We start from the raw sequence: 14,813 nt of genomic DNA, 5'->3' as shown, positions 1-14,813 counted from the left end.
AAAATGCTTAGCAAAATGTCTGCTGTAAAGTTACTCTGGGGAAAAAATAACCAAGGGAATTAATATTTCATTCATGTGCCTAAACTCAAGTTCACGTGAATTATTCAGACATCTGGGGTGGGGGGGAGAAGGTTATCATGGACCACTTAAAAACACTGTATCTACTTCGTACCATGTCCAAATCTACCAAACCCTAAATTCCTATTTACATTTGTGGTGTAGGCACAGTCCTACTGATGAAAATGATCTCAGTTATTCTCAAAGTAAACACCATTACCTGATGATGGGGCTTGGAGTGTCTTTGTTACTGGGGTCAGTCACCCCCAGAAACAGCCAAACCAGGGCCATATAAGTAAAATTGAGTTAATTTTAGAGGCTTTACGTGGAGACCAGCAAACCGAAAGGTCTAATCAGCACCGTAATGAATAAGGTGTAGACATCCTCCTGTTCTCTGGCGTGGATGCTTAGATAACGTGCAAAAGAAGGAGAGATCGAATGCAAAGTAGGAAAGGCGAGAGAGTGTGTGAGATGGAAGGACACAGGAGTGAAGCCAGGGAAGCCAGAAAGAAGGAAGGGACCTGAGTGTGCGTGCCGGCGTGCGTCCCAGTCAGGTAGCCGAAGACCGGCAGAAGCAAAGACACAGGACAATCCGCAGACGGGGGGCCCAGGAGGCACGAAGAGGAGGGAAAACCAAACCCGACCAATGGCTCACACACGCACACAGAGGCAGGACCTCACCAGTAATGTGGCCACTGTGGTAATTTTCTGGCTTTACTAAGACAAAAGGCTTCTTAAAGACCACGTGGCTGTTTTATAACTACTATCATAAATGCCAATTTCATTTCTCGACATTCACCTGAATGCAGAGATTTGTCCCATAAATAATCTGGTTTTTTTTCTTTAGTTTTCTGAACTAAAAAACTAGAAACCTACAGATATACATAAGATCTTTGTTAAATATGAACTAAATATGAAAAAGAATTGTTTGATATTTGTAACACTTCCATTTATCCTTCTCAACATATCAAGAATCACTGGACAGGACTTGCTAACATACTGGAGTAAGATTTAAAAGGAGGACCATGTGTTACAACAGTCAAGTGCTTAGCGAGTTAGCAGGAACACCTACTTTGATATATTATTATAATTATGTGTATATTAATGTATAAGAGATCTCTATATGTGTGATTGTGTACATGTACATATATACACACATACAAATCTGTGAGATGCTTCAGCAGCCAAGTATCCCACTGAATCAGAAATAAGCTGATTTAGAAGCACCCAACTAAAAATGAAACCTGCAAGTTCCACATATCACTTCCTGTAACCCTAACCCCTTCTACACGTACCTGTGCCCCGCTTCACGCGCGACGCCAGACCCACTGAGGAACAGCTCCTCCCTGGGCCCACTGGGGAGCGGCAGGGACCTGGAGGTCAGACAGCCCCAGTGCTGGCTCTGCCATTCCCCCACCCAGGCAGGCTGGCCACTTTCCTGGTCTCGTTGGTACTGATGGGCTGCCCCGATATTTCCATTCACCAGTGGGGGTAGAAGTGACCATTTTGCCAGTACCCACATCCTAGTTTAATATTCCATCACTATTATACACTATTACACAGCTGCTCTTCCCTGAGAATGGCAAAGCAACCTGTAACTCGGTTCTGAGCCACAGTTTGTCCGTATGGACAGTGTGGACGGTAGCACCCACCTCACGGCGCTAAAGAACAAGCAGGACAGCGGATTTAAAGGAAGACACAGGCAGCGCTTCAGGGCATGGAAAGCCTCAGGATATGCACTTTGCTATTTGACCCACGAGTTGGCTGGACAGACCTTGGGAACTCTCCTGTAAGTGATGGTTTGTAAGGATGTCCCCATGGCCAATGAGAATAATGAAGTTAAAAACCTGTTTGCAGGCTTGGTCCACTCTGTTGCCAAGAAGTTGCCCTGTACCTGCTTTAGATATGGAAATATACTGAACATCAAAGCTTAATTCGTGAAAGCATAAAATTATAAAAATTGAAGACATTTTGATCTTTGACTATAGGCTTTCTTTTGATATATGATTTTTCATATCCCCATATAAAAATATGGGGATATCTTGTTAAGGATGGGCGAGTGGAAATGGGTTCACAGTAATGGAGAGAACTGTGCTTCCTGTGTACTCAGGGGACAGTCCCTGGTCTTATCTGCCCTTTCTCGGGTGACCCCAGCCACCTAAAGCCAGAGCAAGCCGAGGACCAGGTGGCTGGGAGAGAAAGAGCTTGCCAAGCACTCTAATTTAACTCATCTGTAAGGACCGCCTGCTCTGTGACAGTAGAAGTTCCCTGGGCAGATATTTTCTCATCCTTTAAACTCAGACTCCCAGAATGAAGTGCTCATTCCATTGCATTCCCTTATATAGATCGATTTTATAGAAATTATCAAGTGTTTTCATGACTCTTAGCCTGTTATCTTTCAAAAACCTTGAGTGCCTGTGTCTCATTCTGGTGCCTTCTATAGCACCTAGAACACATTCATTTTTTTCATTAGCACCTAATGTGTGTCAGGCACTATTCTGGATCTCATGGATATTATCAATGAGATAAGAAATTCCTGCTTTCGTAAAACTGAAATTAGAAGCAAGGTAAATAAGTATTTGGACTGCATGTCAGAAGGCGACTACTTTTTCATGAAAAATAAGACACAAGGAGAATAATGAAGCAAGCTGAGGAGTGGGGCCTTGCAGTTTGAAAGGCTGAGGTCAGGGAATGCCCTGCTGACTCAGAGACATTGAGCAAAGACTTGACAAGAGGGTGGGAGTGAGCCCTGCGGCCGTGCAGGGAACAGCATTCCAGGCAGAGGGAAGAGCACACAAAGGCCTGAGGCGTCAGCAGGCCTGGGGGACCCAGGAAGAAGCCCAGGCAAGGCCACAGAGAGACGGAGCCCAGGCCAGAGGAAAGATTTTCCTCTGAGGAAAGGGAAACCCACCAGAGCGTTTCTGGCTGCAGATCGCACAGGAGGAGGAACAGGAGGGAGACCTGTAGGAAGGACACTGCGGTAACTCAGCTGAGCAACGCAGTTTGGGGCCTGCTGATAGTAGCAGGGGGGCTGGGAAACAGACTGTGGATTTATTTAAAGGCAGGCCCCTTAGAATCTTTGGCCACATCGATATAGGGGATGAAGAGGGGAGTCACGGTGCCTCCACCCTGATTTTGTACGTCCCCATTTACTGACATGGGGGCTATGGGGTATTGATTTATGGCAGAAGAGGATGATTTCAATTCTGGATGTGTTAACTCTGAGATACTCTTCAGGGGTCCATCTGGAGATGCTGACTGCACAGCTGTTATATGACTCTGGAATTCAGGGGAGAGAGGAGAGCTGAAGATGTATGTTCATTTACATGCAAACGTACTGAAAGCCCGACCAAGACCACAGGCAGCCCCACCATGAGGATCGAGGACGTACCCTGGGGAGTCCAGTGTTGAGAGACTGGGCTGTTGAGGAACCAGCAGTGAGAACTAAGAAGATACAGTCTGAGAGGTGGGAGGAAATCAAGGAGCCTGTAGGGTCGGGAAGCCAAGCTTCTTTGAAAATGATCATGGAGCGTGACTCTTGCAGCCCTTCCTTCAAGGAACTCAGAGCTCAGTGACCCTACAGGACAGACTGTAGGCTCTGTGCCCCATGGCAGCTTCCACATACGACCAGGATGCGGGATCCTCAGAGGCTCCGGATCAATTACTATGAACACGTTGAGGAGTCAAGGAGTCTCACTTCACTCTATTCCAACAGGGCCTACCCAGTGCCGTGACCCCTACACTTGGGGAGAGGTAGAAAGAAGACCCCCAAGGCACATTGCAATCATTTCCCCAGGCAGGTGCCACTCCTGTGCCCCTGATTTTGCAACGAGTCACTAGAGGTAATTCCCTTAGTCCATCTTTGAGCCTCCCACACAGAGGGGGGAATCCTTACAGAAAATCCATGCTCGGATGCTGTTCTTCTTTGCGATCTACTCTGTCCTGTGCTTGGCTGCCCCAGCCTTCGATTTCTTCTAAGTCTTCTACATGTTCCCAAGTCCTGGCCTTAACTTTGCCTCCTGTCCTTGTGGCACGAGACCACTCCTGATCACAGACTCTCCAGGCTGGTCCTTTCCTGTAACACAAGCAACTCGGGAATGGGTGGTGTGCGCTTCTCTTCCGGGTTTGTTTTCCTTTCCTGATTGAAAATGACTGAATGAGACCATGGGAGACATTGACAGAATTAAGAGCATCTCACCTTTATGTTTGACCCTTTGATAAAATGCATTCACAGGGAAGACTCTATTGATGTAGTAGAAAACTGAATAAGAAATGACTAAACATAGGGTAGGCTGGTTTGTAGTTGAGGGGACAAAGAATGCTTTGTGGCTGAACTGTCTTGGCTTTGGAGGGACAGAACTAGATCGTTAAGAGCGTAGGTCTCATGTTAGGTGTCCTTAACACAATAAAATAAAATGATCATAAAATTTAAAAAATAAGTAAATAAAGGGACAGAACTAGGGAAAAAACCTAAATATCTGGAAGGAAAGAAGTTGCAGACGCTTTAAAGACAGTTACAGGGAATTGACATGTTAAATAGTAATGCCTTTATGATAAATTACTAACTATTCTTCAAACAAACAATGGTTATATAATGTAAAAAAAGACATTTATCAAGTAACATCATGTACAGGCCTACACTGGTAAATTAAATAGATTTCTTGTCCTTAAAAAATTGTCAGTGTATAAAAAAGGCACAATTTTATATGATCACTTAAAGTTTTCTTTATGTGGTTTGTTCCTTTTTTGTTGTCTCCCTAAGCAAACGGTAAACTTGAAGGCAGAGGATCTGCTGTCTTCTGAACAGGTGGACAGAGGGGGGAGTGAGTTACAAAATAGCCAGATTCAAAGTAGTAAGTGCTTTGAAACAGACGAGCGAAGAAGTGCTCTGAGAACACAATGGAGAAAATTATTAGTCAGCCTTGGGGGTCACAGGGACACTTCGTGAAGGTGATATTAGTTCCAGTCCCACATGGGAGGAGACAAAGGAAGGAATTTTGCCTGGCATAGCCTGTAACAGAGATGAGATGGAAAGAGCATTTTATAACCTGAACAACAGTTTAGGCACAGGATTTCCTCAGAAAATAGGATGGTGAAGAGATTGAAAGAACAAATTTTTTGGGGGGAGGGCTTATTTTATCCTGTAGGGAGGAGAAAATAAACAAGCAGAAAAAAATACATGAGAGAAAAGCACAGGTGAAAAGGCAGTGAATGAGAGGTTCAAAGGCAAAGATGAACTCGAAAGCCGCGGCTGTCTGAGCAGGAGGCCCGGCTAGGTGAGCCGGGAGGCGGAGGGGCAGGCGGAACCTATGTTTCGTTAGTCAGGAAGGCAGCAAGACTTGACCTTTGAACACTGTCACGCAGCTGGTCAGTGACACGACCTCAAAATCCAAGGCTGCTGTTAACCCCCTGTTCCTTCCACCACATGAGCCAGTCAAATTCGAGGGGAGGGTGTGCATTAGTTACAAGTCACCCATTGTGGGGAAATTTGGAAAGCTAGAGCACACAGTATTTGGGCTGTAGGGAGTGGATTTGTCAACACTGTGGAACATATTTATTTCAGCTCATACTTTAAGCAGGGGAAAAAGTACAAGATGTCAGAAGCATTATGTTTGCAACCATGTAACATCATTGAAATGGGACTTCAAATAGGTATAGTTTACTTAAAAGATAATAGCAAGAAATGAAGTGCTCTGTCTAATGATTAATGTTGATGCAGTCCTTCAAGAAGGATTGAGGAGAAACCAGATATGGTATAAAATAATTTTGCATTGCCTTGGGGATACTCAGGGGTACATTAGGGTGAGAAGATAGGGACCAAAAGGAACAAACTGAGAAATGCCAGAGCAAGGTTGAAAGGAGTCTCATCATCTCAGTCCCTTTTAATCAAAATTGCAAGGGAGTTGTGTGACAGACATATGGAAGTTGACAGAAATTTTAAATTTTGTTTGAGACATCATACTTAAATACTCAGAGAACACAATCTAGGTGACTACAGAGTTTTCGGTGTAGGCATAAAAAATAGTGTTTAAAAAGTATCCTTACATAAGCTTACTTTCTAATGATACATGAAAAATGCTTAAGAAAGATCTGCTTGATTTTAAACACTTCCAAGAGATAAAAACAAAGACTCGAAGAAGACCAAAGGTTGTGCTTTTTGCTACACTACTATCAAAATAATTTCTTTGGTATTCTGCCATTTTTTGTCAAATAGAATGCAAACAATTATTAACATTCCCCAAGAATTCATAGATCAAGATAATTCCAAAGAACCCAGACTCCTGGCTTTTCTGCAAAACTATATACCATTGAAAATTAGCAATGGAGAGAAGAGCTTTTCTACATTCCAGAGCCTTATGACTCCCAAACTTTCAAACACCCATTAATTTCTTATAGATCCTGTTAAAAGGCGAGGGAAGCCTGAGTGTCTGCATTTCAAATAAGACCCCAGGGGACACTGCTTTTTGCTAGAGCAGGGAGATTCTGGGGTCACCTTTGAGTCCCCAGTTGGAAGTGATCTCTCCCTCTTACTGTCTGGAGCCCTTGTTCATCTCACCCACAGTGAGAGATTACATGATTCCCTGGGTTTATTACCAAAGCCGTGAATTGCATATCCACTGCAATATCTAATACCACACTGGTGCAGAAGCACAAATATCAAAGGAAATATGCATTCCTCAGTCAAGAGTGCTGTGTAAAAAGATTTATGTTACAAGAAAAGAAAGGCTAAATGCATGAAAAAATTATCTCTGTAGGTGAGCTCTGACCGTCCAAGAGCAGCAATGCAAAGAACTCCTCACATGCAGCCTGCAGGGGTTGTGTTTTGCTGCAGTTTTAGAAAATGTCTGATTTCTAGCACCTTAGATTCTCGACTTCTATAACCGATCTGTTGACAGAGGCCACCAATATCGTGTGATAATATTTTAACATAGAGGGAAAAAAAGGTAAACAAATGAAGCACATAATCTTGTTCTTGTTTCTGACTCTCTTAACTCTGTGGACATGTATTTACTAGCCCCATAATTTTTCTGAAATATAGACATTATAATTTAAAATAGAACATAAACGATTAAGCTGGAGAGTGCCTTGTCCCTCATAATCACCATTATGTATAGAAAACTATACTTTATTATATGTGCTAGTGTAATCACAGTTATGTATATATAAACTGCACATATATATGTATACCACATACATATGTGTAGTGTACACACTGGAGAAAACGTAACCATTTAGTCTTTTGCATTCAGGGTGCTACGAAGGAACAGGATCCATTGTTAGCCCATTTCTAAATGACTGTTACCAGCCTCAGGTGAAGGTTAAGTGACTCATGGCTCCCACACTGCAAAGTCAGTCTCAGAAGTACAAGGTAATAGTTCATCACCTGTGCGGTAGCATTTCAAAAGAAAAAAACTAAATGGGCAGATATGTGTGTCATTTCTAGATACTTTAACATAGACTCAAAATCACAAAATCAATTCATGGAAAACGATTTAGAAAAAAAGGACAGTGCCCTCTTTGTAATTGCCAATGCAGGGAATAAAAAAAATGTGGCAGGCTTTGTCTGTAGGTCAGAATATGTTTCAACTTAATTTATTAATTTACTGATAAAGTTTAAATTAATATTCCCCCACACGTGGCTGATAAAATGGCATTCTGAGCCCGCAGCAGCGGCAGACAGTATGGCGTGGCCGCAGCAGATGCAGGGCCTCGGCAGGCGGGGCCAGGACCCGGAGCTCTGTCTCTGGTTCGGTTGCTTCTCGGTCAAAGACCTGGTATAAAACACTTGACTTCCTTCAACTCAGCTCACGAGCGAATCACAGGTAATGTCATTTGACCCAACTGCTTATGGGATTCTATGGATCCAACTAGACACTGTGCGTTACTGTTTCTATAACTTGTTCAATGTGCACCTGTTGAAGGCTCGCTCAGTACAATGTCAATGCTAAATACTATAAAAGGCAGTGCAAATGCATAAATACATAATAGCATTATAGTTCATTGAGTTTTCTTGTTAAACAACAAACTCCTTTTTGTTTTCATTCTTGTTGAAAGTTCCTCCAATATATTTTAGGACACTTTTCTACTCTAGTAAGAACAATCCAGGAAGCACAAAATAATCCCTCTAGAGTGATTCAGTCAGTGTGGGGCTTCCCAGCTGCGTGTTCAACACGGAGCCTCCCCGTCACACAGAGCATAAATCAGGATGATGAGGAGACGGCTGTGGACGCCTCCCCCAGCCCCTGGACAGACATGTTTCTTCTTCTAGATTAATCCTCATCATCAGCTTCTTGGGTTATCAGTCTCTCATCCTCCAGATAGTGGCCAACAGGAAGAATGGGTTTTCTTTAAGGTGTCAGTTTCTTGGGTTCTAATTTATAGATTTGGCCATAATATTTAGAAAGATATGTTGCCAACATGAACATAGTAGTTACACTATTAAATATCCAAAACATGCACTGAGCCCTGCATTTGGAAATTATAGCATTTTTTGCCCAACCACATGATGAAAACTATTAATTTCCTTTAACCCAGATGATTGATTTATGGAACACTTACTATTAGAAATAAGTTTCTATTTATTTCTTTTAGCTGTCATCTCCAGAAATTTTTATACAATAAGTTTCAATAAAATTTTGATTACTAAAGGAAACTTTATTCTCAAAAAAGGAAAACCATTAAGTATTAAAATAAAGAATTTAACTGACAAAAGACTATAGTGAATGAGATAAGACTGAAGCAAAAAGAGAAAGCCATCAAAACCTGTCACAAAAATTTTCACATACTGATGAAATGTTATTAAATATATAACTTACTGATTGGAGAGCTCTTAAAATATTTAGCATTCTAAAACTTATAAGAAAATACCAAATGATAGGGTGTTAAATAAAGGTAGAAAGTATATTCAATAAAATAAAAAGAGACACCTAAAGTTTTCATTATGAAACTTAAGCCAACAAATTGGTAAGCAGCAATAAGACCACAAAAAGACAGTGAGATTTGACTCTAATGTACTTAAGAGCCTTGAATTCATTTGCCTCTCTAAGTAGTCACATAAGAAAGTCATTTCAGAGGCTAGAATGTATTTTCCTAATTAGAGGAAGTGGGTTGGACTGGTGTAAAACACTTTGCCAATGCATGAGATAATTACCAATATTAGGAGAGGCAATAGCAAGAGGTTCAGATTAAGGATAATAGTAATAAAAGAAAAGAGCAGAGAAAATGCAGTGGCTGTGATTTAGAAAGACACAAGAGAGGCTTCTCGACACCACCTGTAACCTGAATTGTGTTCGAGGAAAAACTGGAAATGCTAATAAGGAATATGATTAAAGGTGGGCCTGTGGTTATAAATTGCTTTTTTAATGGTGATGATAGTAGCTGACATAGAGTATAATAAGAAGATGAGAATGTCAGTATCAATTTTTATTAGTGCCATGAACAATATACAGTATATTTAAATTAGCTTCATTTGTATTAGTATTTTTGTAAGTAGTCGCTCTAGAAGCAATAACACGTCCAATGCATTCTAAAAAGAAGAACTAAATAAAGTTGCCAATGTGCTATACAAAATAGCCGTAACTTTTACGCTGGGGAAAACATGCCACATTTCCTAAGATACTCAGAATTCAGGCCTACAGCCGTGACTCTGGTTCATGACAAATCTGTGAAATAAATTGGAAGAGCAATTGTAGGAAATGGAAAAATGGTACAAAATAAAAAGTTACTAAAAATATAAGCTTTCATATATATCAGTACTTTTCCCCACATAGATCAGTACTTTTTGCCCAACATTTATATACGACCATAATCAGGATCTACATCTAGGTCAATTTTAACCACTTAAGAAACAACTTGGGACCCAATCAGCCTAGGTCATTCTATGAAACATAAATATTTATAAAATTTAAAATGATCAGTTCGTGATTTTTATAAACTGGTTCTTATTAAAGAAAAATAGGTGAATTAATTTTGTTTGTGAATTTCCCCAGCAATTATCATCAGCTTTCTGAGTTACTCTAATAACAAATTAGGTAAAACAGAATATCTGACAAAAAATGATTTATGGAGAATTAGAATAGGAAACATTATTATTTTTTATTAAAACGTATTCTTTCTCCAAATTTAAGAAAGCTAGGCTGTTGACAGATAAACCATAAGGGTTAAAATGCAGAATTATAAAAACAGCTGCCTGAGAACTTCAACAATGAACGTTTTTTCTGTTTATGTTCTAAAGAGTATTAATCGTGCGTGAGTGAGAGCACAGCCTGGTGGTTGAGAAGGTGGCCTTCAAGCCAGCAGTCTGGATTACTTAGTAGTTGAGTAACCTCGGGCTGTTTACACAAACTGTTTTCATGTTATCCATCTGAAAACTGGAATGACCGTAGTTTCTTCCTTATAAGGTTACCGTGGGGCTAAGGGAGATAATAAAGTGATGGAGAAAGCTCGAGAGTGTCTGACACATAATAAGGCCTCAATAAATATTAGTTTTATTATAATTATTGATGTTAATAACATGCTTAAATAATAATTTCTATTTCTCCACAAAAGTTATAAGGAACATTTTTTTCCCATGAATTTGCTTCTCTCTGCTAATTCCTTCCTTTTTCTCTAGAAATTATACATTTCTTCCTAGGCCAAAGCACACACACTGATTCCTCAACAATTATTTTTTTCAAGTTGTTTTTCAAGCCACATCATTAAGAAGGCGCTTTTTCTCTCTCCGAAAGATTTGGTTCCCTGAAAACAAACGGTCACCCCACCAGGCGTGGCCGTGGTCAGGGCACCGCGCGCCGGTTGCGCGGGGGAAGCCGGGAAGCCTCGCGGGGGAAGCCGGGAAGCCACGCGGGGGAAGCCGGGAAGCCTCGCGGGGGAAGCCGGGAAGCCTCGCGGGGGAAGCCGGGAAGCCACGCGGGGCCTGCGAGCCCCTCACCCACCCAGAGCACGTGAACGTTCTAAACTTCTCCCGACCGTTCTACGAGGCACGTCAAGTCTCCAGAAAGACAGGAATTTTAAATGACAGCAGATTTAAAAAGCAAGAATTTAAAATGAGCCGGGTAATTCAATAGTTTAATCGTATTCAAATATAGGGGTGCCCTCCATGTCCTGTTCTTATCAAAGTGGTTTAAAGGTGTAAATTCTTAGGGAAGAAACCGATGACACAGGCAGGGCCACGGATGCCCCACTAACAAACCGCCGCCGAGAAGAGCCTCAACATCAGTTCCAACAGACAGGTGTTGCCCTGAACGGAGCAGCACGGAAGTAACCACCACAGCCTGTGCTCCTGCAGGGAGCCACAGACACGGTCGCCCGCACAAAGAAGCTGTGAGCTGTTGATGCACACCGTATCATTTCCAGTGTGCCAGACGCTGTCACACATCTTTCACTTCTCAGACATTTCCCTTGGGAACATGTAGGCCATTGCCGTTTTCAGAAAGGTGAAGTAAACAGTGGATCTGGGACCTCCTGGGTTGGCAATAGCACATAGCTGTTCTCATCTGCTTCTCTGGTGCAGGGACAGAGCCTAGGGGAAAGATGCTCTCTGGCCTAGTCCCTATATTCCTTATGCTAAATCCAAGATTCTAAGGCTTAAAAAGTATAAACCATTCTACTAACTAAAGCCAATCAATATGAGAAGTATTTATGAGAAGTATTAATGTAGGGCAAATCTTACCTGAGTTCCTGGATTAAAGAATCCACTGGCACTGTTGATGAAGAAAAAAGAAAGGAAGGAAGGAAGAAAGGAAGGAAGGAGGGAGGAAAGGAAAGAGGGAGGAAGGGAGGGAGGGAGGAAGGAAGGAGGAAAAAAAGAAGAAAAAAAAGAAAAAGATTTAATCAGTTGCTAATTTTCAAAACTGTATGATCGAAACTTTTCCCCCACCTAGAGGTAACGACCACTGAGTACAGACCCCACTTGCTTTCTCACTGGGTGGATTGTTTTATACTTGTTCTGGCTCTTTGGAGATAAGAGGACAGATGAACATGTGCCAGAACAAACCAACTCTAGGTTTAGTGCCTTGGGTGGCCCTGGGGTCTTATAGCCATAGATTGGGCTTTCTAAGTCCCTGCCTTTAGAGATTCATTGAAAAATTGCAGGAATATGAAACACTTGAACTATTTTTTAAATACATTTTATTTGTAATAGGAAATTATTCAAAAGAGTCTCAAGATTACATTTTTGTTGATATTAAGCAAGTATTGATAAAACTGGCAAAGTTTTACTGTAGGAATATGTCCTGAGATTTTATTCCATAAGCTTCCCACATACAGGAAGGGAGAATAAGCTTCAGCCACGTTAATATCAACAACCTTTTAAAAATGAGGAAATTATAGGTGAAAGAGCTTTGATTTTTCTGACTGAAATGATGGGAGCTAAAGAAGTTCATGTTTATAAATACCTGCCTACATGAGGATAAGCAGCATATTGCGGGAGACAACAGGTGGTTTTGAAGATTACTCATGCTTCCCAAGAAAACAGTTGTTTCATTTCTAGAAGAACATTTTGGCTCTATTTAAGTGCGTATATGCCTGTGCCAGAAGAATTCAAAGTCCAAAAAGAATTGCAAATTAAAAGACTCACATTTTAAAAGTATGCTAGAGTAGTGTGCTTTTAGAAGTCCAAATAAGAAATTCAAATAATCCAACTACAAGCTCTAGAATGTTGCTATTTACGGCAGGTGTGCGCTTCTCCCAAATAATAAAGCAATTTTTTTTTTTTTCGAGACAGAGTCTCACTCTGTTGCCCAGGCTAGAGTGCTGTGGTGTCAGCCTAGCTCACAGCAACCTCCAACTCCTGGGCTCAAACAATCCTCCTGCCTCAGCCTCCTGAGTAGCTGGGACTACAGGCATGTGCCACCATGTCTGGCTAATTTTTTCTATATGTTTTTAGTTGTGCAGCTAGTTTCTTTCTGTTTTTAGTAGAGATGGGGTCTTGCTCTTTCTCAGGCTGGTCTTGAACTCCTGAGCTCAAACAATCCGCCCACCTCGGCCTCCCAGAGTGCTAGGATTACAGGCGTGAGCCACTGCGCCCGGCCAGCAAATTGTTTTTCTTCAACTTGTATCCCATTGAGAAATTTGCTGCATAAAAGGTCAGTGTTTAGAAATACTACATTCCAAATATTATAAGGATAAAGAATATGATTACCTTAAAAGTAATTTAAACTAAAACTGGAAAAGATTACAGTGTAAAACTTTTGTTTGGGTAGAGAAAAGTCCCATGTTGTGTAGAGCATTATCCTGCATTTTGGTTACCATGGCTAATGATAACCATGGTTACATTTTAACTGAAAAAAAAATTGTCCTTGAATGTATTAAAAATGCAATTTGGATTCTAGACTCTGCTCAAACAGGAATGAACTACCTATATAAACATCTAGGTGAGGAAAGCATTCCACTGGATCAGCCACTTTCAGCTGCACATCTCCAAACCCTTCCAGAGGACTGCAGGGCTGCTGCGGTGACTCAGCCCTTCCTCCTCAAGGTGGGCTCTGAGAAGGGTAGGGTGGGGCAGGAACAGCTATTCAGAGAGGTTTCAGAGGCCATGGTGAACCTACAGTTTTCCACTTAGAATTAAGGGTCACAAAAATATAGCTAATTATAATAAAAGTTGTTTTCCTTAAGGAATATTATTGCCAGTCAATCCCGTTTTCCAGATGTTTAGATCATCAAGGGCCTGTTTATATTTCAATATTACATTACCATCTGTTGGTTACAAAAAGAGAGGGATAACCGGCAAGTTAAACCTTCCAAACATTACTTTGCAGAGCTGCTGGAAATTCCCAACAGAGACAGTCAAAAAACAAACATCATCATTTTACTTGAACTAAGTTTAGATTGGGAGCCACTAAACCAGATAACATAAAAATCGAAACCTGCTTTGGCAATAAACTAACAATTTGGTCTTTTCCCGTGGCCATTAAAGGTCACTTTCAGAATCTGAAGGTCTCCATGAAACATTCTTCTCTTGCTGAACCTTATGCTGTTTAGCATGATGTTCAAATCTACTCCTGACTGTATTTTGTAAAAATTAGCATCATACATCATTTGGACTTTTCTGAGTCCTTTAACTCCTAGTTCATATTTTGCTTCTCAATGCCAAGAGCCAGTGTCCTGGCTTGATTTGTGAAAAAAAAAAAAAAAAAAAAAAAAAAAAAAAGAAGCCCCGAGGAAGTTGTAATCATTCTGACTGCACATTAGGGACCGAGCGCTGGAACTCCCGTATTTCATGGTGTGCTGGGCACAGTGTTACAGGACCTGCTTGCTAACTCACCCTCGGTTCCTTTAGAGCGAGTACACAGCGTTTTATCTTCAGCCTCTGCATCCATCTGTAACATGAACACAAAGTCCTGAGGTCATTCCCTTGACATTGACCAAACTATAAAAACATGTAATGAGAAGTTCTGAAGGTCATTATGGAAAACAGAGCAGCCCTCCATGCTCTTGAATCTCTTTCTGGCTCTACAGGTATGTAACTGTGACCCTTCACATACCACCAGCTTTGGAAATGCATCTCTAGATGCTGGAAACCCCAGAGAACAATGACAAGAGGGCAGATGTCCTTGTCCACAAGTGTTTGCTAGTGGATTCAAACACTTCTGGCATTACAAAGATAGAAAAAGGACTGGGTGATTAACAGTGGCTGTGAAGTAAATGAAATCTCAAATGCCAGACCAAGAAATCTCAGACTGATTTACTGAGACACTAAGTCCTTTGCATTTCTAGACCCTCCTGATACACACCTCTTTCTAAGTTAGCAAAAA

The 14,813-nt window shown here is 41.3% G+C and overlaps 1 protein-coding gene across 1 annotated transcript in view; it reads right to left on the bottom strand.

Moving 5' to 3' along the window:
- The window catches only part of ST18 (ST18 C2H2C-type zinc finger transcription factor), a 96,285-nt gene that overhangs the window by 78,049 nt on the left and 3,423 nt on the right, over window positions 1-14,813 (bottom strand). The window contains exons 2-3 of the mRNA XM_045560978.1: window positions 14,324-14,378; window positions 11,729-11,759 (exon numbers count right to left, since the gene is read on the bottom strand). Coding sequence (XP_045416934.1) covers window positions 11,729-11,759; window positions 14,324-14,378 — 86 coding nt within the window. The remainder of the gene's footprint in view (window positions 1-11,728; window positions 11,760-14,323; window positions 14,379-14,813) is intronic.

This window comes from Lemur catta, chromosome 9, assembly GCF_020740605.2.
Source record: "Lemur catta isolate mLemCat1 chromosome 9, mLemCat1.pri, whole genome shotgun sequence".
Taxonomy (NCBI): domain Eukaryota; kingdom Metazoa; phylum Chordata; class Mammalia; order Primates; family Lemuridae; genus Lemur; species Lemur catta.
This window is presented reverse-complemented; position numbering and strand designations above follow the sequence as displayed.